Below are 21,553 nucleotides of genomic sequence, written 5' to 3' on the forward strand. Positions count from 1 at the left end.
CCCTTTGATGCCAGTTTCAATGACTGTTTGCCAGAGTTTGAGTCGTGGTATACTATCAAATGCTCGCCTATAGTCTATGAAGCGAGCAAACAAACGCATCATTTGCTTTGGGAATAGATCGATTAAAATTTTCAAAAGTGATCAAAAGTCGGGAAGTTTTTTTCTAAAACCAGTTTGCTCAGGACCTAAGATCAACTCCGAATCAACAAAACTACTCAACCTTGTGTTCAGGGCAGAAGTAAATAACTTACTAAGAATAGAGATGCCACGATAGCTATCTGTATCTGCTTTACTTAATCTTGTATATTGGACAGACCATGCCATTAACCCATTCAGTTTGGTACAATACCGGAATCAAGAATAAGATTAAAAAGTAAAACATATACAGGTAACATCATTGAATTGGTGGTTTTAATACATTCGTTCAATATTTGATCTGATCCATAACATTTACTGATCTTAAGATTTTCAATACACTTCAAGAGTTCATTATCCGTTATTCCACTCAATAAAACTTCACAATGGGTCATCATAAATTTGAGCTTTCAGGCAGTCTTTCTTCCTCGCCGATTCCAATTGGGCTACTGGTGTTCAAATACCTGAAGTGTTCATAGAAGAATTCAGGAATGAAGATCAACATCACTTTTGTATTAGATTACAACTTTATGACAGACGTTTTCAATATACTTTAGTATTTGCTCTCTTTAGTTTCTTCAAGTCATGATTGTAATCTTTAAGGTATATTTGACATATTCATGTTTTAATGGCTTTCTCCACTTTCGACTTGTTATCGATAGCCGGTCTTTGTTTATACACTTTTATTTCATATACACCCACATGAAATGGTGGGGGTGGGGGGCGTATATTGTTGTCACCCACGACCGTCCGTTGGTCGCTGCTTTCGTTGGTCTCATATTGTGGTTAATTGCACAGTACATCTGAATTTTAACATTCTAAAGCTCAGTTTGTCTGCTGGCCGTCTTCATTAGCCCATTTTACTTTGAGTCTGATATTAACCTCAATACGGTTAAACATTTCGGATGCTTACATCTTATATCTTAAATATAATAAATACCGTATACATATGATAACTGCTTGAAAACCTCTTTACAACCCCTTTATTGTAGTTCATTGCTATTAATACCGACACTAAAATCATCTCATGTTTTCCTGAACAATCAATTCTAATTAAAAACAGAATAGAATAAACTTTATTTATCATTGTACAAATATATAATATGTATGTATTCTATAGAATCATTAAAATATATTTTGGAATAGTTTACATCTATAAATATATAAAATTATTATAATAAAAATAATCCTTTAACTTGGAAATGCAAGCTGATTTAAAAATTCGTTAAAAAATATCTGAAAATGCGCTTCTGATCAGAAGTTCATTTGACTCAATACATATCAAAATTTAAAACTGACCGAGTCATATAAATAGAATTTTGATTGACTGGGTTTATTTATAAATTAGAATTTTGATTGACTGGGTTTATTTATAAACTAGAATTTTGATTGACTTGGTTTATTTATAAACTAGAATTTTGATTGACTGGGTTTATTTATAAATTAGAATTTTGATTGACTGGGTTTACTTATAAATTAGAATTTTGATTGACTGGGTTTATTTATAAATTAGAATTTTGATTGACTGGGTTTATTTATAAACTAGAATTTTGATTGACTGGGTACATTTATTATAAATAACAGTGTAAAAAAATCTATGGATGCCTATTAGGGACTATAACTATGTATTAGGAGTACATCTAGATGTTACTTCATCAAACATATTGTGACAATCCTGGACACCATTACAGATATTCATAGCTGTTTGACACGTAGAATCACTATTTTGACATTTAAACTCTCCGGGGTGACAACCATCTGAAAAAAAAGATTTCAGCTATTATAATAAGAATTGGTTCATCTTTTGATAAGATATAAGTTCATTGTAAAACCCAGAGCACACTCACCATTGTTTGAAACCGATTTTATCTAATAAAACAATCGACTGACGTGCGTTGGTCGACAACAGCCGTACGATAAAATCGGGAAATATCTGTCATGTTTGATCGGAAGCTATCCTGACGTACCTTCAGTCATGTATCATGTGGTCACTTGATCATGGCGGCTTCCACAAACTTGCTGTCTTTAACTCCCGTTCCAGAAAAATGAGAGTGGACCGTCAACAAGGAAGAAATGAGTGGCAAGTTTTTTTCTCTTCATAATATTGTTTACGGTAGCTCTGCAGAAAGCCGCTAGAGGCGATCAAATCTTGATAAAAAAAAAAGCGTGCGCCGATTGCACGTGTCGATAATTTGATCCCGTTCGTACAGCGTCGGCTTTAATTGAGCAAGTTGTCGGGTTTTCAATAGTAAAATTTATAGTTTCATCAACTGGTAATTCAAATATCTACACAAATATATCCCTTTATCGCCATACTTACTACAGTTCTGATTACGTTCATCTTCTCCATTGGGTGTACAATCAACTACTCCATCACACCATTTAGAAACTGGCATCTGAACACGTCCCGTTACACCCATAACATCACAATAAAATACACCTATAAAATCACACGAGTTTCATTATCTGACTAAAATGTGAATGGGTAGCGTAATTGCGATTACAGAAACAAGGAAAGGTCAAAAATGAAATGAAATGAATGGAGTTTTACGTCCTACTTTTCTGCACCATGTGGGCTAATGAAGACGGGCAACGCCATGCAGGGTGCAATGAGGGATATTTTGCCTGCTCTTTTTCGATTTCCAACTGTCGAGGGATCTTTAACGTGCACAGCCTGTAGCACACGGGGCCTCGGTCTATTGTCCCATCCGAACGACTAGACGCTTTTTCCATGTCAGCCCCTCGTACCTGCATCACTGACAGGGGGAAACCGGGTTGAAAAATCCGAAGGTATTATCTCGACCTATGCCGGGATTGAACCCTGGACCTTCAGGTTAGCGAGCAAGCGTCTAACTCACTGAGCCACCGCGGCTCCATAAGGAAAGGTCAAGATTCTCGTAGCAAGCATGAGGCATAGCGATTTATGTTTGCATAATAGTAATAAGTTTAAAAAAAGGTTATACAATAGACATAAGGTTACAACGACCTGCATAATTAACTTACCCATGGGTCTTGACGTTGTCGGGCTTGTTATAGGACTTGTTGTAGGTGAGGTGGTAGGACTTGTTGTTGGTGAGGTAGTAGGACTTGTTGTAGGTGAGGTCGTAGGACTTGTTGTTGGTGAGGTGGTAGGACTTGTTGTTGGGGAGGTAGTAGGACTTGTTGTAGGCGAGGTAGTAGGGCTTGTTACCGGTGACGTCACGGGACTTGTTGCTGGTGAGGTCACAGGACTTGTTGCTGGTGAGGTGGTAGGACTTGTTGTAGGTGAGGTGGTAGGACTTGTTGTTGGTGAGGTAGTAGGGCTTGTTGTCGGTGAGGTGGTAGGACTTGTTGTCGGTGAGGTGGTAGGACTTGTTGCTGGTGAGGTGGTAGGACTTGTTGTCGGTGAGGTAGTAGGACTTGTTGTTGGGGAGGTGGTAGGACTTGTTGCTGGTGAGGTGGTAGGACTTGCTGTTGGGGAGGTGGTAGGGCTTGTTGTTGGTGAGGTGGTAGGACTTGTTGTTGGTGAGGTGGTAGGATTTATTGTTGGTGATGTAAGTTGACTTGTTGTAGGTGATGTCGCAGGACTTGTTGTAGGTGATGTAAGTTGACTTGTTGTAGGCGAAACAGGAAATTTGGTAAAACAGGCTTTAAGAAGATTCTCCAAGATTTTACACTCAATACTGATACTGCTTTGATTGCACGATTTTGCAGCTTCCATAAAAGCACTACATTTTTTGAATGAAATCAACCTGAAGAATTGTAAGACATCACCTCTTGTTACAGGTAAGAGCTCCTTGCATTTACTGACACAAAAATCAGCGCATTGAAAATATGCACAGCAAGAAGGTTGTGCTGCAGAGCATGCATCTCGTGTTACATGTTGCAGATCGTTACAATTCTCAAGAAGTTGCTTATAAAATTCCAAATATTCTGAAAAAGGAATGCTGTTTTTCGGACTCCACAATTCCGCCTTATTCCAAATTCCCGAAAATGCACGAGAAGAACCAACAATTCCACAAAACAAAAGTAACAATATTTGTTTCATATTTATTTACCAATGCTTATTTTGAAGTAATGATAAAATTTATATTTTTCTCGACTATTTATCAGTATTCTACAACAATTAATTTATGCAAACGTTTTACAAAAAGTGAATGGTTTATCATGTACACTAAATAGCGATTAAAAATTCACGTGACAATCAAAAATTGCAGTGAATTTTACTTACGGCAGTTGTTTATCTGATGAAATTAACTGATTAGGACAAGTCATAAATGTTTAACAAGAAAGGATCAACGATTTTCCACCTAAATTCATTATAATAGTAACAATCTTATAGCATGATAACATCGACATTAGGTGTCACATTAATATGTCAGAACAAGGGCTATTTAGTTCAAATATTATTTCCACACGAACTACTTTTCGATTTTTTTGAGCTGTCTCCTACTTGTTTTCTATACTAGGGTTCAGTTTCAACTATCTATGGAGTGATTAAATTAGACATCGGACAGTGAGAACATAAAACCTGGGATCTGGGATTCACTGATCCGTCAAACATAGTGGATATCGACAAGGTGTTTTTTGTGATATTCCTTTTTTAACATCTCTTGTGGATATCTGGAATGTCAAATAATTACATTATTTACATGGCACATTAAAACAAGACTGAATTAGTGTAACCCCGTATAGGTTAGGGGTAGACCGAAACATCTATCTCTATTCCAGCCTCTGATAGCTATTTAGACAGATGTCAGCTAGTGTAGAGACTGTTAATATCCGCAGGTGTGGGGTTTTAATCCTATTTAAATACCTTGAATCTGCAAAACCCAGGTATATTTGGAAAGATGAATATTTTTGTAGTTAAGACATACCATCATTTTCTCCTTACACCATTTATGTCATGTCTCCGGTTCCATCAAAGTTGTTTTTTGGCGAAACTGATCAAGAATCAGCAATACGTACAATAAACGAAATTTCTTTAATGGTCAACCATTAAACTTAAATTGTACGGAATTTTTTAATGTGAATTTACATAGGGTATGGTATTGGGTTAAAAACTAGGTTAAAAGTTGGCATATTTATATTAAATGGTACAACAAAAGTCATGTGACGTCACCAGCAACAAGTCCGACTACCTCACCTACAAGCCCTACCACCTTACCAACAACAAGTCCTGTGGCCTCAACAACAAAAAGTCCTACCACCTAGAGGTGGACTTTTTGACCTATCTTGATCGGTCACTCATTGGAATTCTGCTGGTAATTCTCTATTAATTTAGCTAATTATGAATTAATTATGGACATGTTAGACAAACTGGTATTTTTTTTTTATAAGTCATTAGAATACCTCTACTTACTACTTTCTATTTTTATAAGTATTAGCAATTTCATTTTCATACATGAAAATAAGGGAACCCATCTTTAAAGTGATGAGTTGCTAAAGCTCACTTTCAGATTCCCAAATTTTAGAAAATAAAATCTAATTTAGGGATTTAGAATTTGAAACTCCTAAGGTCAGTCGAATTAGATGCCGGTTTCTAAATGGTGTGATGGAGTAGTTGATTGTACACCCAATGGAGAAGATGAACGTAAACAGAACTGTAGTAAGTTTAACGATAAAGGGATATATTTGTGTAAATATTTAAATAGAAGATATCGTCATAGTATCTGCATATCAAAGAAACCCTTGAAGTCAATGCCTGTCCTCAATCACGGCTAGATGTTTTTTGTGAAATTTCACACGAACTGACATAAAAAAAAACATTCCGCTATTAATTGTTCAATTTTATAAATACATTCAGCCGCTCATCAAGCTCTTAAGCCTAGTAATTTCCCATGTGGTTAATTACAAAGATCAGCTCCATATTTTCTAAATGACACATCAATTGAAACCAATTCTTATTATAATAGCTGAAATCTTTTTTTTCAGAGGCTGCCAATCCGGAGAGTTTAAATGTCGAAATAGCGATCCTATAGTGTCAAACAGCTACGGGCCTGGTACCGAGTCAATTAAACGTCTGAACTGAAGTGCTATTTCAGTTTTTTCTTTTAAACAAATTGTTGAATCGACTTTATTCTGTTATCAGAATTGATTTTTTCAGGAAAACATGTCGTCAGAAGACCTTAGTGTCTGAACCACTTTAAAGGCATACAGTAGTATAATCTACTTTCCTACCTCAATTTCAGCTATTTCAGATTTAGAACTTTAATTCAATGAATTGCCGGAGAACTAGGTAACAAATGTCAATTTTGTAAATTGTAGCTAAAATTGAGCTGTAACAGCTGCTAAAGAAGAATATTTGAATGAATATCGGATATTGTTCTAAAAATTTTGTTCATGTGGTAACGTTTGACAGAGTGCATTATCAAATTCACATTCTGAGAAAATCTTTTTCCACAATTCAATTTCCAATTCATAGGTGTATTCAATGTCCTATTAAGGTCAGAACTAAAAATATCATTGCAGTATTTTTGTCAGTGCAATCAGAAGTAGAAAAGTAGGAGGTAAAACACAAGTTCAGTTCATTTATTCAACAAACAATATACATAAGCATTCCCAGTTTTGCCAAACACCAATCACAGCAGTGTCTAGTGTGTTAGGGCAGATACACATCAGAACTTCCATTTAGTTTCAAAAGTCAAACCTATAATGTGCAACAAAAAATCACTTAACAAATCCAACAAAGATTTTTTTGATTATCCCTTTTTCATTCTTTGTCTAAAATCGTTGTTCAATTTACTAAACTCCACTACAATAAGTTCTATGGTTGATGTAGTGGAAGGTGTCCAAACTTGTGGCACCTGGGCTGGGAACCCATTATCCCTTTCAGAGAGTTTATATTGTTATATATTTTCCTGTATTTATTCTTCATGTAATTATATTTTACTGTTTTTTCTCATGTAAAAGGCCGAATATAATTTTTGCAATCAAAGTGCTATGTCCATTAAACAATTTATCATCTACCAGTAAACAATTTATCATCTACCAGTAAACAATACCAGTAAACAATTTATCATCTACCAGTAAACTTTTTATCATCTACCAGTAAACTATTTATCATCTACCAGTAAACAATACAAGTAAACAATTTATCATCTACCAGTAAACTATTTATCATCTACCAGTAAACAATTTATCATTTACCAGTAAACTATTTATCATCTACCAGTAAACTATTTATCATCTACCAGTAAACAATACAAGTAAACAATTTATCATCTACCAGTAAACTATTTATCATCTACCAGTAAACAATTTATCATCTACCAGTAAACTATTTATAATGTACCAGTAAACAATTTATCATCTACCAGTAAACAATTTATCATCTACCAGTAAACAATACCAGTAAACAATTTATCATCTACCAGTAAACAATTTATCATCTACCAGTAAACTATTTATCTTCTTCCAGTAAACTATTTATCATCTACCAGTAAACTATTTATCATCTACCAGTAAACAATTTATTATCTACCAGTAAACAATACGAGTAAACTATTTATCTTCTTCCAGTAAACTATTTATCTTCTTCCAGTAAACTATTTATCATCTACCAGTAAACTATTTATCATCTACCAGTAAACTATTTATCATCTACCAGTAAACTATTTATTATCTACCAGTAAACTATTTATCATCTACCAGTACTAACAGCAGTTGGTGGAATAGTCTGTTTTTTATAATTATTAAAATGTTCTAAATATTGACACATAGTATCTGCTGTAGTATAAACATGTTCTAGTTTGTTTTTGATAACATTTGGTTGCTGTTCTGCCACATTACCCACAATACTGGAGGCCATTTCTTTCAATAGACCCCAACAATCACCAGCTATTATACAAGGACAATATTCAATCTGAAAACAGAACAAATATGAGTCAATCACACGTGGGAAGCTGAAATTTAAAGGTGCCACAGTTGCAATACCAACATCATCACTGATATTAAAACATGCTTTTTTTAATTGAAATCTTCACTACCTTGGTAATCCTGTTTAATAATGGATTCCTGATTTTTTACTGTCAAATTAAGCAAACTATTTGATTAATTGGTGTTTCTAATGAATTATCATGTATTATTAATCATATCATTATGTTCTAGTTGCATATAATTAGGAGTTTTAACCAGTCATAAATGTCAATGTATGTATGTACAGTCTGGATAAACAAAAAAAGACTTTTTGACCTATCTTGATCGGTCACTCATTGGAATTCTGCTGGTAATTCTCTATTAATTTAGCTAATTATGAATTAATTATGGACATGTTAGACAAACTGGTATTTTTTTTTATTAGTCATTAGAATACCTCTACTTACTACTTTCTATTTTTATAAGTATTAGCAATTTCATTTTCATACATGAAAATAAGGGAACCCATCTTTAAAGTGATGAGTTGCTAAAGCTCACTTTCAGATTCCCAAATTTTAGAAAATAAAATCTAATTTAGGGATTGCAGGGATATAGTGCAGCTGTATCTATTGGTCTGAATTGGCATGCTGCATTTCTGCTAACATGTAAGAGAACAGGTTGGTTGATAGCTGATATCCAGACTGTATACCTTTAAAGTTATATATTACTTATATGAATCAGCAGAAGCCTCACCTCCAACAGAATACCTTTAAAACTAGAGGCCAGTGACACTGAACCGACTTTAAACACAAAGTCTCCAAATTCATATCTTTGTCCTTTTGATTCTATCTTTGAGCCTTTCCTCTGTTGATAGTAATGTTTTAATTTTTGCATCAATCCATCAAACAGAGAATCAGCTACTAGACAAGTACCTGCATCTAATATGGCAAAGCAGGATGCAGGGTGGTCACTGCTATGTAGTATGTTCACTTGTCTCTGTTGAGCTAAAATGAAAATCATTTATAATATGTGTATCAGGTTGAAGAACTAAAACGTCTGACTCTTAAGTTATTTGGTATATTGTACATTTCTATTAGTTTTATTTATCAGTTGTGTCTAGTTGAAAGTCTGTTGACACCGATTTTCTGTACAGTACATATTCATTTAAATGAACCATCTTGTACACTCTTTAGTGTTGGTCTACCTGGCTATGTATGTGCATTTCTTCTGTTAAGTTTTTAGAGCAGTATCTGGGCATGTCCTTACTCAATCTAAGTTAAACTCTACTTTTTTTTAGAAATTTGTATGGCTTATGCATGTCTTTTATTTATGAGATAAGGTGCTCCAGATTCTAATCATAAGCATGTGCTTTCTGGAATTGGAATATAAACTCTTTCCAACAAGATTATAATAGATAAGTTGTGAACCCCTTCCAATAAGTTGGAAGTTTAGAATAAAAGATACTGGTACTTACTATTTTGAATGCTGGTCTGAAAAGTTTCACAATCAACACAAAAATTACCAGTTTTGGTTGCACCTAGTAATTCAATACTTTTCTGTAAGCTTTCTACTACTTGCTGTCCACTCTTCCCTTCAGGAACTGGAAACATGTACACACTGAAGATAGAATTATAGTTAACTTATTATTTGGTAATCTAGGCGATAGAGCCCATTTTCAACTCACTCCTAATGAAAAGGTGCTGTTTGAACAAAAGATTTGAAATTAATAACTTGTCCATGTATTTACAATTTTACCAGAAGTGAAATGGATGTAAGATTAATTGAACAATTCTTTTAATTTAAATTTGAAATTTACACAAGGGGATTGTGTGGCCTTTTTAAAGAGGCACTCCAGGTTTTTTTGTAGGTTGAAATATTTTTTTGCTCAAATTCATAGAGTGAAATCTAGTTTGATCAAGTGAATGCATAGATGTAAAACCTAAAATAGCATAATTTAGAAATATATAGTATTTGCAACATTTTTGATAATGAAAACTTTACAAACCAGCACTGCCCCTAAAATTTTTATTTTGAAAGCTCTGTATAAAAGTCAAACAAATGGTATAAGATTGGTGGTAACAGAAAAATGTCAAACAACTTGACTCAGTTGACTGTTGTCACAGAAACAAGTGCCTTTGATCATAATAGAAGAGGGCTGCTGAAATCCAAAGTCATGATATATTTTCGTAGAAGACACTTTATTGCGGGTTAGACGGACAGGCCGAAATACAAATAATACCTCACAACACCCATTACTATACTGGATGATCACAAGCGCAAGAAGGCGCAAAATATAAGAAATCAGTAGAAAATTTGTGTATTTATGGAAGTCGCCATTGGCTTTCTTAAATTTCTACATTTCATATAAAAGAACGATATAATTTGAAATCTATTACTAATTCAAATTGATGGCATGATTTTGTTCATCTAGTTTTCAATGGATATATACACAAATAGTTATTAAGCCACCGAAAATGTGTAAATGGCCATTGGTCATCCATTTTCTCTTTATTCATTTTACTAATTGTACGATTCCAGCAAATAAACGACATATTAAGTACCTTTGCGCATGCTCCAACATTTACACGCTTTTCAACGTTCTACCGGCTACATCTTTTCCTTGAAATTAGAAAATATAACAGATAATCATGGCTGTAAGTAAATATATGTGAATTGTTTTTGCATTCGAAATTGTTTCTGTTGTGGATTTGCAATATCGTACTTTTATATCTTTTAGTAACATGATTTCTTTGTGGTTATGTTCGTGTGCTTTTGTGGGCTCTTCATTTCATAGTCATATCGGCCCAAAGGCGTTCGTTGGTTCTTATTGAATAATCAGATAGACGTAATTGAGTTCTATCAGTGAAATACCGAGTAAACTTGTAAAGCAAGTAATTAGTAGATGGATAAATTACACCATCGCCTCAGACCTTCAATTCAGTTCCAGCTCTACATTGACAGTATTTGTGGTGATATTTGAAATGTTTGTGTAGTCTTTCATTCTCTCTCTATTTTAGACCCTGCCTATGAACCCAAAGCCATTTTTGAATGGTCTGACTGGAAAACCTATCATGGTAAAATTGAAGTGGGGTATGGAGTATAAGGGTTATTTAGTATCTGTAGATGGTTATATGAATTTACAGGTCAGAATTGTTTTGACAACCTATAGGTCAAATGATGTACTCAATAATTAAGATATAAAAGCTCACCCATATCACTGTTGTGTATTGAAATGCAATTGATTTTATCTTAACTATCCTGCTTTTATTTGAAATACTAAGAACCATTTACTACGTTAGAAAATTGAGAATCAGTTTTCTTATTTAAATTTCAGTTGGCAAATACTGAAGAATATATTGATGGTATGTTAGCTGGAAACCTGGGAGAAATTCTTATCAGGTGTGTATATTATTTCATTCAGATTGAAAAGAGTCTTCTATTTTCTAGTCTAGTCTAGTATGTGTGTCAAGGGCAGTTATAAAGTATGGTTTGTGTGTTCGAAGAGATCAGTAAATTGGAGATGTTCAGCTCCATTTCTCATATGAGGTGATAAAATATTTTATTTGTTTTACAGATGTAACAATGTCTTATATATAAGAGGTGTGGAAGAAGAGGATGAAGAAGGAGAATTTAAAGACTGATCAATCATTTATCATCTTTATCATTCATTGAATATATCATTATCATTGCGCATTATCCATGTATATCTTCAGAGGTCTAGAACAGTCAGTTAACTTTAGTGGGGGGTCTCTTGTGACTTGAGCAATCATAGTATCTGATTGTTAAAATCATTTATCAATTAATCTCGGCCTAACTGTAGGAAATACTGTCATATTGAAACTTCCCATCACAATCATATTATGTGCTGAGACAAATACATTGTACGTAACATCAATCATGCTTTTAATTTTTTTTTATCCATAATTGGTATTGTTGGATACATCATTTTGTTTAACTTGTATGTGGAAGATTAAAACATGTCCTTAAAAGTGTATTTTGTTTCAAAAGGGCATTTTCAGGGCCATCACAATAGCATATACATATTCCCACATGTACACACTGACACTTGTGGCTCACCCAGCTAAGTACTTTGGATTTGAATATTTTATGTGATAGGCAAATTAGCTCATGCAATGTCAACTGTTCCATAAGTGGTCAGGAATTTGAAGATCATATCATGTCCAGTTTATTCATACTTAACAAACACAATCATCAAATACAATGACTTAAAACTAATGGTAGAATAAAATATATACACATCCAGAGTGAACAGTTCCCAGTCCTGCCTTGTGAGTTACATGAGTGTACTCTTAAGACATAATTCTAATTTTGGATAATTAACCCATTTCAATACTGCCTGTACTGATGAAGATTGTGAAAACAATGTGTTGGCAGCATGAATCAAACTCCAATCAAATGGCTCATATGGTTTCTACCTAAAAATTATAGCGAACATTTTGTGCCTGGATGTGCACATACCTCAGTTAGCCTATCAACACTAGTATTTTTCATGAAATCTAAGAACAATGTTTATGAAACTATAAAAACTCTATTTTCATCATTCACACCAGACAATCACCTGCAAATAGAAGACAACATTTTATCAAAACAATACATATTAGACGATTGACAGCCAAAATTCTTTCACTTATGCGATATGTACAGGAGCAGCAGCTATACTGAGCTTTGACTTGTATTTCATGGTATTTATATCATACTTCTTAAATTCAGAAGGAATGCATACATCCTCAGTTTATTTTTAAACGATGGCAAAATATCAATATATATATATCCTAATATTGGCCTATTTTAATGGCATGCACCATTGGAATAGTAACTTCAGTGACATCCCAGATAATAAATTGTTGAAACTGAGAAATGAGACTGCTGACGTATACTAATTATGCATAGCGATTGCTTTGAAAAAGAAATTATTTTAACATTGTTGCAGAATTGAACAATTTCTTGTTATCTTACGATTGATTAATACAGTAAAGACCTTTTTATGTCTCTACCTGACATGGCTACTTACACTTCCCAATCATTCATTTAATGAGGTGTTGCACTTTCCACTAAAGATTCTGCTGCAGCTACAGCCTCGGCATCTGCTATTTTGGTGATACTATAAATAGCTAAACTAAAGAGTCCTATACTTTTCACCAACTGCCTGAAAATAGACAACAGCCACTGGATATGGTCTGAAGATATATCGCGATAACATCAAGGGAATTAATTACATTTGCCTATGGAGCAGTTTTATTACTGGTAAACCTTGCTAGCATAGGGTAACATATTAGATCAGGTTTTAAATGAAATAGATGTTCATTGATAATGAGTCTGCAGTACAGACCCAAGGCAGACTTGATTGTTCCGCAGCGCAATGGTGTATGGTGTTTAATTGAAATAATGGTCGGTTTTCAGAATTTTTTCAGGGGGCAATAAAAAAGATTGGACAACCATAGTCATATGGACTCACTCCACTAAAACATTTTATGCAAATGATTGTATATGTAGTCCAGGCTATTTTTAGAAATCTTCTTTCTTCTCCCTTTTGGGGTTTTTGCATGCCTATTTTTTTGTAAAATTTGGTCTAGATTTGGAATTTGATGTCTGAAATTGCATTATCTTTCAGATTTGGTGAGATGATGAGAGACCTAAAGGCGGAAGGCTTATTCTAAAAATAGTCGTTTTGTGAAGTGCCAAACTCTAGCGGATGAGTATAACCGGTAGTAGTCTACTTTCAATTTTAGTAGCTCAAAATTTTCATGGTCATCATATAATGAATTTTTTAGGAGACATTGAGAATTGGCCAGGCTTTCATTCCACATATTGGAAAGCTTTCAACGAGATTTCTGGAAAAAGTTATAGAAGGTTGAATTTCGTGTTTTAACATGGGAAGAGATGGCAAATGTGGAGTGAGTCCATATTGATTATTGGTGTCTTGGTTTTGACCATCTTGCCATTCATTCGGTCATTGTCAAGGATCTTTGGAAATCTTACTTACCATCTGAATGGATCGTTCCATAAACTTTTGGTAAATTGGGTAGCATGAGAAAGAAAACCGGGAGATTTCTTTTCAGGCATTTCGCTTTTATAAAAAAAATAAGGCAAATGTGCAGTAAAAAAAGCGTGTTTATCTAAAAGGAGTTATCTGTCCCCAGGAAGTGGTCAAATCGCCCCGAATCAAATGCGTCCTAACAAAAACGGTTTAAGTCTGTGTCATTTCGTCACTTGGTCTCTAATCTCTGGTCTTTAATGAGAAATCAGATATATAATTTGTCAACAGTCCAAATTCTTTATAAAGAACACGATCAAATACTGTTCCTTGGATAATATGAACTAATCGATGTTTTGTTCCAAATCATTCGGCAAAATTCAACCTGATTTACAATGATTAGGCCTAATTAGTAATAGGTCTTATCAAAACTCTGGAATAAAAAATTGTACAGGCAAGACAATTCCGTTAATCAAAATCTCATCTATAGTCAATTATCAGAAAAAAGTTATTCCATAGGCGGGTAATTATATGGATCTGGAAATGACATGACTTTGGAACGTAAGTTTTCTTTTGACAAAAATTAACAAATCACGCAAAGTGACAATATATAATTAACAGTTCTCAATATATCAATTGAAGAGTAATATAGAAATATTAAAACATAACCTGAAACATATAATTTCCTGTAAATCCAGGACATGCAATAAACAGTGGCTTATGGACTAGAGCCAGTTCAAGGGCCCCCGCTCACCTAGTTGTGCCACTGACAATAAATAATAAATATTATAAATAAAAATTATCAGGTGTGTGCTCTCTCTTTAAGGTGTGTTCAGTTTACACACTCACAAACTGTATTCAAAGAAATTTATAGCGATGGCGATTAGTATAACAATCATTAATATCGAAGGTGTATTCGGGAGTTTTGGGAAGATGTAGAGATGAGCCAGCTTCATAGTTAGTTTTATGAAACACATCACATGACACTTTTCTACCGAACAACCAAAAACACTGCTCTAATTTCTCAGCTGAATCGTCATCCTAAAATACGAAATGTTAATTAATAATGAACAAGATAAAAGGAAATTGGAATATAAACTTGTCCAGGTCGATCCAATTGTTGCATAAACATGGACAACATGTGGCAATTGTCTTAGTTCTGTTTAATGTCAGCCTACAGAGAATACGGGCACAAACTGACTTAATTTAGGGTGGGGGAAAGGGGGGAGGGTGACAAGTGTTGAGATTGAAATTGTGGCATTGAAGCTTCTGAGAGTTTTTTTTCCCAAAAGAAAACAGAATTGATTTTGTGCATTGTGACACATACTTCGGGGCACGACAAAATTCACATTTTTTAGATTTGTCTCAAGTGAAGTGGGGGTAGGATAAATAAAGTTAACTTACTGTTACCAAGGGTCTGATTTCTTTTCGTATATCATATATTCCTGTTTGCTTTAAATATTGTTTAACTGCTACACATAAATGTATGCTATTTGCTATAATAAAAATAAGGTTATATCATCAAAAAAATAGGGGATGTCGATAAAACATCTTTCTTGGTAATATATTTTATCCTGACTATTTACTTTTGAAAATAAAGGTCGTGCTCATGATAAAGTAACTTATAATGATACATGTATATAAACGGGTGGCTTAAACAGATCAACTGAATTTTCAAAGACTGTAGGCAACTACTTGTAAATGGAAGAATCTAATCAATCGCTGGATGGTCTCAACTTGAGAGCACGAAGGACAAAAAATCTATGTCCTTTCTGGTCGTCGATCTTAGCCATCAAAAACTTGCGACCATCCGGTTGATAAAGTGGGCAAAGTGGAACTGAACTATCAGTAAACTTACGATAACAAGATGTGGCTAAATTTGTCGATTTAGTAATAGTTTCTCCAACAACTCGAAATCTTTTTAAACCACCAGTGTAAACATAACCCCCAATAACAGGTCCTAAAATTAAATTTAAAAATATTTAATGATTGTATACATTTTAGACAAAGGGGGTTCATTGAGTTAACATCGTGTTTGAGTTTTAAGAGTTAAAATCATGTAGCACAACAACTATTATTTTCTAGACCAAATTTTCTCAGTACATCCTTTTCGCTATAAATCTTCCAAAATATGGCCAATAGGAGTTTTAAATGTAAAAAAAAGATGTAGTCTTCAATAATTTTGACTTGACTGAAACATAAAAATAGTTAAAACAAATTATTTGGGACGGCCCTTCTATAGGTATTGGTACAATGGACAATGTTCGTTTTGAACGTGATTGGAATATGGGGGTATTACTCTAGATTACATGTCGAGACAGAACCACAACACTTGCAAAACAAGAGCACAGAAAACTCTTCAAAACTACACTTGAAGGCTATAACAACTTAATACTTACCACGACTTAGCCCTATTTTGAGTTCTATTTTAGTTGGAGTTGATGGACCTCCTAGCTCCAAATCGCTAGCTGATATTAACAAGTCCAAAGCTAGATTTGCCATTTCAGCAACTTGATAATTCCTTGTTGAACGTTCACCATTATTCAGTCCTAGGAGAAATACATACATGTATACATCTACATGTACATAGTTTTTTATAAATACATAAATGGATAAAATTTAGACCGCCTTATTTCTAAGTTCTCAAGTGCCGATATTGTGACCTTATCAATCATGTTCATGGGGCACTTTAACACCACGCCTATGTTTTATTGTTAGAGAACCAATGTCGGATATCAGTTCTAAAAAGTACAAGGACGAGCTGAAATCTAATGCAATCGGCAGGTGATTTATTTTCAAAACGCTGCCGGAAATTCGGCTTCTCGTACTATATCATGGCAACCATTTATAAAGCTCACTCACCCGATAAAATTGTGTAAAAGAAATCTGTCCGCTGTACGAAATGGACATCATACTGAGCAATACGATTATCTAATAAGTTGAGAACTACATTATAGATACCAATCATTTTATCAGGTTGTGCAGTGGGAATATTCCGCCAAATATGTCTTATATCCACTACTAGCACGGCGACGTTTTGGTAATATTTTGACGTAGTAGTTGCATCGCTTAACATTTTTGGACACTGTCGTGGCAAGACCTCTTCCAGAACTGATGACATTCGACCACGAACTTGACTTAGCTGACGACCAATTCTCAAAACATACTGCTCACACATTTGCAGGTATTTTGTGTGTTTGGAAACAACCAGATACAATGTAGGTGCAGAAATCAAAAGGCTGAGAATCAAAGTAAACACTTCCACAAGAATCCATCTCAGCAGTATATCTGTAGTCCTTATGACTTCCACTTCCATATCTGAACTCAAGGCGAAAAAACATTCATTCGCTAGCTGCAGTCTTTGTTTTTCGAATTCCATATGTTTTTGTGAACAGAAATCAATATGACTATGTTCAAGTTTCTTAAATGCAATTAATTCTGAACAGGCAAATGGAATGGTAACGCTATTTCGAGACTTGGAGATGAAAAAATTAGCCAGTTCCAAATGAGATCGCATTTCAAACTGATCATTGATATGCTGTTCGGAGCAATACGTCAGTCTACTGATATGAAACTGGAGTCGTATGTGAAACGCCAATATATCTGCAATGACGGCCATATTAAACCAAGGAATTAGCCCATCGCCTTCCGTGAGAAAATTCATAGAACACAAGGATAGCTCTTGCTCAATGGAATGGAATATAGCCGAATTCTTCCAAGCCTCTTTTCCTTTAGAAAACAGACGATAATTTCGTAGGTAATTCAAGAGAGAATATTTAGTTTTCATGACTTTCCACTGCGTACAGAGTTGATAAGGCCAGTCTTGATGGTCTTTAAGATAGTACTCTGTTCTAAGGAAGGTGTCTGTTAACGATTGCGTTCCCTCGCTATTCTGGCCATGAGAATAAGTTATTATTAATGTCATTTCACTTGATAAGATAGTTGATAATCCTAGAGTCATATTTAAATTCTTGAGGCCAGTTCTGATCTGAAAATAAAACGACAAGTAAAGAAATTATAGACTGTAATACAACTTACACAGAAAGAGTAAGTGGTGGCGCCAGAAAGTGGTTTGGACCCCAATTGAACCCCCACTTTATTTTCAGAATGCACAAAATCAATTCAGCTTTTCTAAAATTTTCTTGAGAGAACCCTCTAAGAAGCTCTATGAGAGGCTTGCGACTATGATCCCCAGCACACGACAACCCCCCAATCGAGTCATTCTGCCCCCAATCGAGTCATTCTGCCTCTGTACCTCCAGTGTCGGAAGGCCGGGCGCCACCACCGAGTATTTCGTACAGATGCTACAATAAAATGAATCGCTGCATGCGACGAATGGAAATTCTTCCCCTATTTCACACTCCATGTTTTTTCTATTTTCGATAACATTAAGTGGTGCAAAAATGTTGGAGGTAAAGCCCGATCATTTTCGAAGAACACAATATTTTTGATATCTACAACGCTCACCTGATCGATATTTTTCTCATTACTAATATGTAAAACTGAAACATACATGACGGCGCCTGATACCAGTAATATTGGTAACCACATAATAACAAAACATGCCATTCTTACACATTTTTCTCTTGAACTAGCATATGATACATCTACAAATTACACAACAGGTTCTTTAATGTTAGGTTCATATAATACGATTGACAATAACAGTGGTGCTAAACAGTGGCGTTTCTATGAGGGAGGGGGAGGGGGTTGCAATCCCCACACCACACACTTTCAAATTTTTTATCATTTTACATTGTGTAAGAATTGTAAAAATTGTGTGGCCCCTGCTCGTCCCACTCACATAATGTTTCCTAGAAACGTCACTGGTGCTGAAGTCGACCTCGTGTTTGGCAGATTCCGGGAACAACTGCATTTTCAACGACTGCGTGCAACTGATAGATTCTGATCAATCGATGGACCTTGTCAATCAGGGCGTACCGACGACCGAAAAATTGCCACCAGTTAGTTGCCGTGAGTTTCAGTTTGTAGTCAAGCTGAGCTTTTGGAACATGCGAGCACCCAGTAGGTCACAGTTGCTTGTTGTCAATCAATTTTTCGATATGGAGGTGCTCAGATCAGATGGGATGCCGTTAATAGCCAGTTCACCTGGACCTTAGACATTCACACCAATGTCAAGCATGTAAAACAAGTTACCATGAAGTATAGGTCTAGCTTTTCTGCTTGAACTAAAACAGGTATCATTTTTATTATTGCCCAAATTTCAAAGACGGCAATTCGATGGTCGATTGGAATTGCCGAACTGGAGAGATGGGAAATACATGTAGTATTATGGAATTACATTTTTGTCGTGGACTTACTCCAAAGTCAAAGTTAATTGCCACAATCTGTACTTTTCGGTGCCATGACAATAGAATCTCATAGCCTCTCAACAAGGTATTCAACACTTACCGTATTTTCCGGCTGTTGAAGTAGAAAGTTTTCTCAATTCCCCAATCAAGTCATGCTGAACATCTGAAGTCCGTAAACTGGGAGAGCTATACACTGAAAAACTGGCCATCTTTTCATTTTCTGTCATACGAAATCTCTGAATTAAGTAATAGTTATTGGACTTAAGATATCAGGAAGACGTTCAACAGATATAATTATTTACTTTTACATTGCATTGGTTCCAAACCTTTTGGACTTCACAATCCTCTGGTATCCTCTTGTTCAAAGAAAGGAAAGCTGCTTAACAGGATGGAGTAATTACAGGTCAAAACAACCACCCAAAACTATGAAATTTGACACATTCCAAGTTTCAATAAGCTATATATCTTATAACATAACACTTATTTTAATTCTCGGAAAATTACTCAGGTATCCATTGAAGTACCTGTAGATACACAAGGGAAATATATACCCAATTTTGGGGAACTAGGCTTCTATTGCTGAGATCTGTTGTAGCATATATACATGTGGTCCGAAACCTGCCTACTCTAGAAACATCTGATATCGACATAATCTATATTTTTTTTTACAGTTATCGACTGCCACACAAGCATATTGCACTGGCTTGTTCTCTGATTGCCTTTCAACTTACAAATATAACTTATTTTAAATGTCGAAATCAGATTAAACTTACAACTTACATTGATTTCAGGGCCGGAACGTTGACTATTCGGGGTGATAGTTGTAAACAAACGTCTCCAATTGATGGTTCTTGCAGATCGTGACGGCATCGTGAACTTTAATTTAATTCCAAATTAACGAGGAAGAATACAAATTAATGATGTTGATGTAACAATATAAACTGTTGAACTATGTGTATAGTAAGAGTAGTATATCGTTCCGATATTCAATGTGATCTCTTTCCCTAAATATCGATAAAGGATTACCTTAAAGATAGTTCCACTAATAACAATTACTTTATCCTATTTACTTATCAACGAACGATAGCCCAGACTCAACGAATTCCATTTATTTCCTCTTATTTAAACTAAATTCTTTATTTCGTGAGCAAAATTTAACACAGAGATCAGAGAGGACCTTATCATACCCAGTTGATCTAATTAAAGATCTTAATGATTGTCATGGAGATATATCTTAAGTTCACAGTTTGGCAAAATGGCAAATTAATTTTTCTTGTAAAACATGCAAAGTCTGGAGAAGATTTTATGTATGTTGCCGGCGAGTGACAACTAACGAGTAGGGGATGAGGAGACAGGGGCCTGAGAGACCATACGCCGTCAAAACTGATGCGGGATTTTACGGGTAAATCATTCATATAATTATGGGTCCAATATTGCCAACATTTATATCTTTAGGAACAAGCCTTCTTGCCTAGCAAGAATTTTTAGTATATCAAGGTCGGTCGCCAATCTGTGTCAAAAATCGAACTTGTCTAAAGTATTGTTGATTTACACACACAGTTTCCCAAATTTCCGGCTTTAACCTGCCACCTGTATCGTATTCACAAGCCAAATTTAACATAATTGTGTTACAAATGTAAATGATCACACTAAATTTCATTAAAATCTGTATTGTAAGTTTCTTTTGTGTTCAAAAACAAATTTTGACACGATTTTATTAAGTCAAGGGCAATAACTCAAAAATCGTTTATCATAAAATTGTCAAATTCCAACTTGACCTAGATCACATTGAATATCGGAACGATATACTACTCTTACTATACACACAGTTCAACAGTTTATATTGTTACATCAACATCTTAATTTGTATTCTTCCTCGTTAATTTGGATTTAAATTAAAGTTCACGATACCGTCACATCTGCAAGAGACATCAATTGGAGACGTTTGTTTACAACTATCACCAGTCAACGTTCCGGCCCTGAAATCAATGGAAGTTGTAAGTTTAATCTGATTTCGACATTTAAAAAAAAAAATATAGATTATGTCGATATCAGATGTTTCTAGAGTAGGCAGGTTTCGGACCACATGTATATATGCCACAACAGATCTCAGCAATAGAAGCCTAGTTCCCCAAAATTGGGTATATATTTCCCTTGTGTATCTACAAGTACTTCAATGGATACCTGAGTAATTTTCCGAGAATTAAAATAAGTGTTATGTTATAAGATATATAGCTTATTGAAACTTGGAATGTGTCAAATTTCATAGTTTTGG

At 34.7% G+C, this 21,553-nt stretch overlaps 4 protein-coding genes across 4 annotated transcripts; 1 reads left to right on the forward strand and 3 right to left on the reverse strand.

Annotated features, from left to right (window-relative positions):
• Positions 1 to 7,756: 7,756 nt before the first annotated feature.
• LOTGIDRAFT_153713 (hypothetical protein) lies at positions 7,757 to 10,224 on the reverse strand (the record flags this gene model as incomplete). The annotated part of the gene is made up of 4 exons (XM_009059734.1): positions 7,757 to 7,978; positions 8,725 to 8,975; positions 9,446 to 9,588; positions 10,211 to 10,224. The coding sequence occupies 4 exons, from the start codon at positions 10,222 to 10,224 to the stop codon at positions 7,757 to 7,759; spliced, it is 630 nt and encodes a 209-aa protein (XP_009057982.1).
• Positions 10,225 to 10,510: 286 nt separating this feature from the next.
• On the forward strand, positions 10,511 to 12,118 carry LOTGIDRAFT_182555 (hypothetical protein). Its single transcript, XM_009059735.1, has 5 exons — positions 10,511 to 10,625; positions 10,989 to 11,114; positions 11,306 to 11,370; positions 11,546 to 11,833; positions 11,898 to 12,118. The coding sequence occupies exons 1-4, from the start codon at positions 10,620 to 10,622 to the stop codon at positions 11,610 to 11,612; spliced, it is 264 nt and encodes an 87-aa protein (XP_009057983.1). The 5' UTR covers positions 10,511 to 10,619; the 3' UTR covers positions 11,613 to 11,833; positions 11,898 to 12,118.
• Positions 12,119 to 14,824: 2,706 nt separating this feature from the next.
• Positions 14,825 to 16,468, reverse strand: LOTGIDRAFT_153715 (hypothetical protein; the record flags this gene model as incomplete). Its single annotated transcript, XM_009059736.1, has 4 exons — positions 14,825 to 15,007; positions 15,371 to 15,462; positions 15,825 to 15,926; positions 16,366 to 16,468. The coding sequence occupies 4 exons, from the start codon at positions 16,466 to 16,468 to the stop codon at positions 14,825 to 14,827; spliced, it is 480 nt and encodes a 159-aa protein (XP_009057984.1).
• A 352-nt stretch (positions 16,469 to 16,820) lies between these two features.
• Positions 16,821 to 20,148, reverse strand: LOTGIDRAFT_153716 (hypothetical protein; the record flags this gene model as incomplete). The annotated part of the gene is made up of 4 exons (XM_009059737.1): positions 16,821 to 17,954; positions 18,434 to 18,573; positions 19,379 to 19,514; positions 20,059 to 20,148. 4 exons carry the CDS (start codon positions 20,146 to 20,148, stop codon positions 16,821 to 16,823), a joined length of 1,500 nt encoding a protein of 499 aa, XP_009057985.1.
• Between the last annotated feature and the right edge of the window lie 1,405 nt (positions 20,149 to 21,553).

This window comes from Lottia gigantea (assembly GCF_000327385.1).
Source record: "Lottia gigantea unplaced genomic scaffold LOTGIsca_4, whole genome shotgun sequence".
Lineage (NCBI taxonomy): Eukaryota > Metazoa > Mollusca > Gastropoda > Lottiidae > Lottia > Lottia gigantea.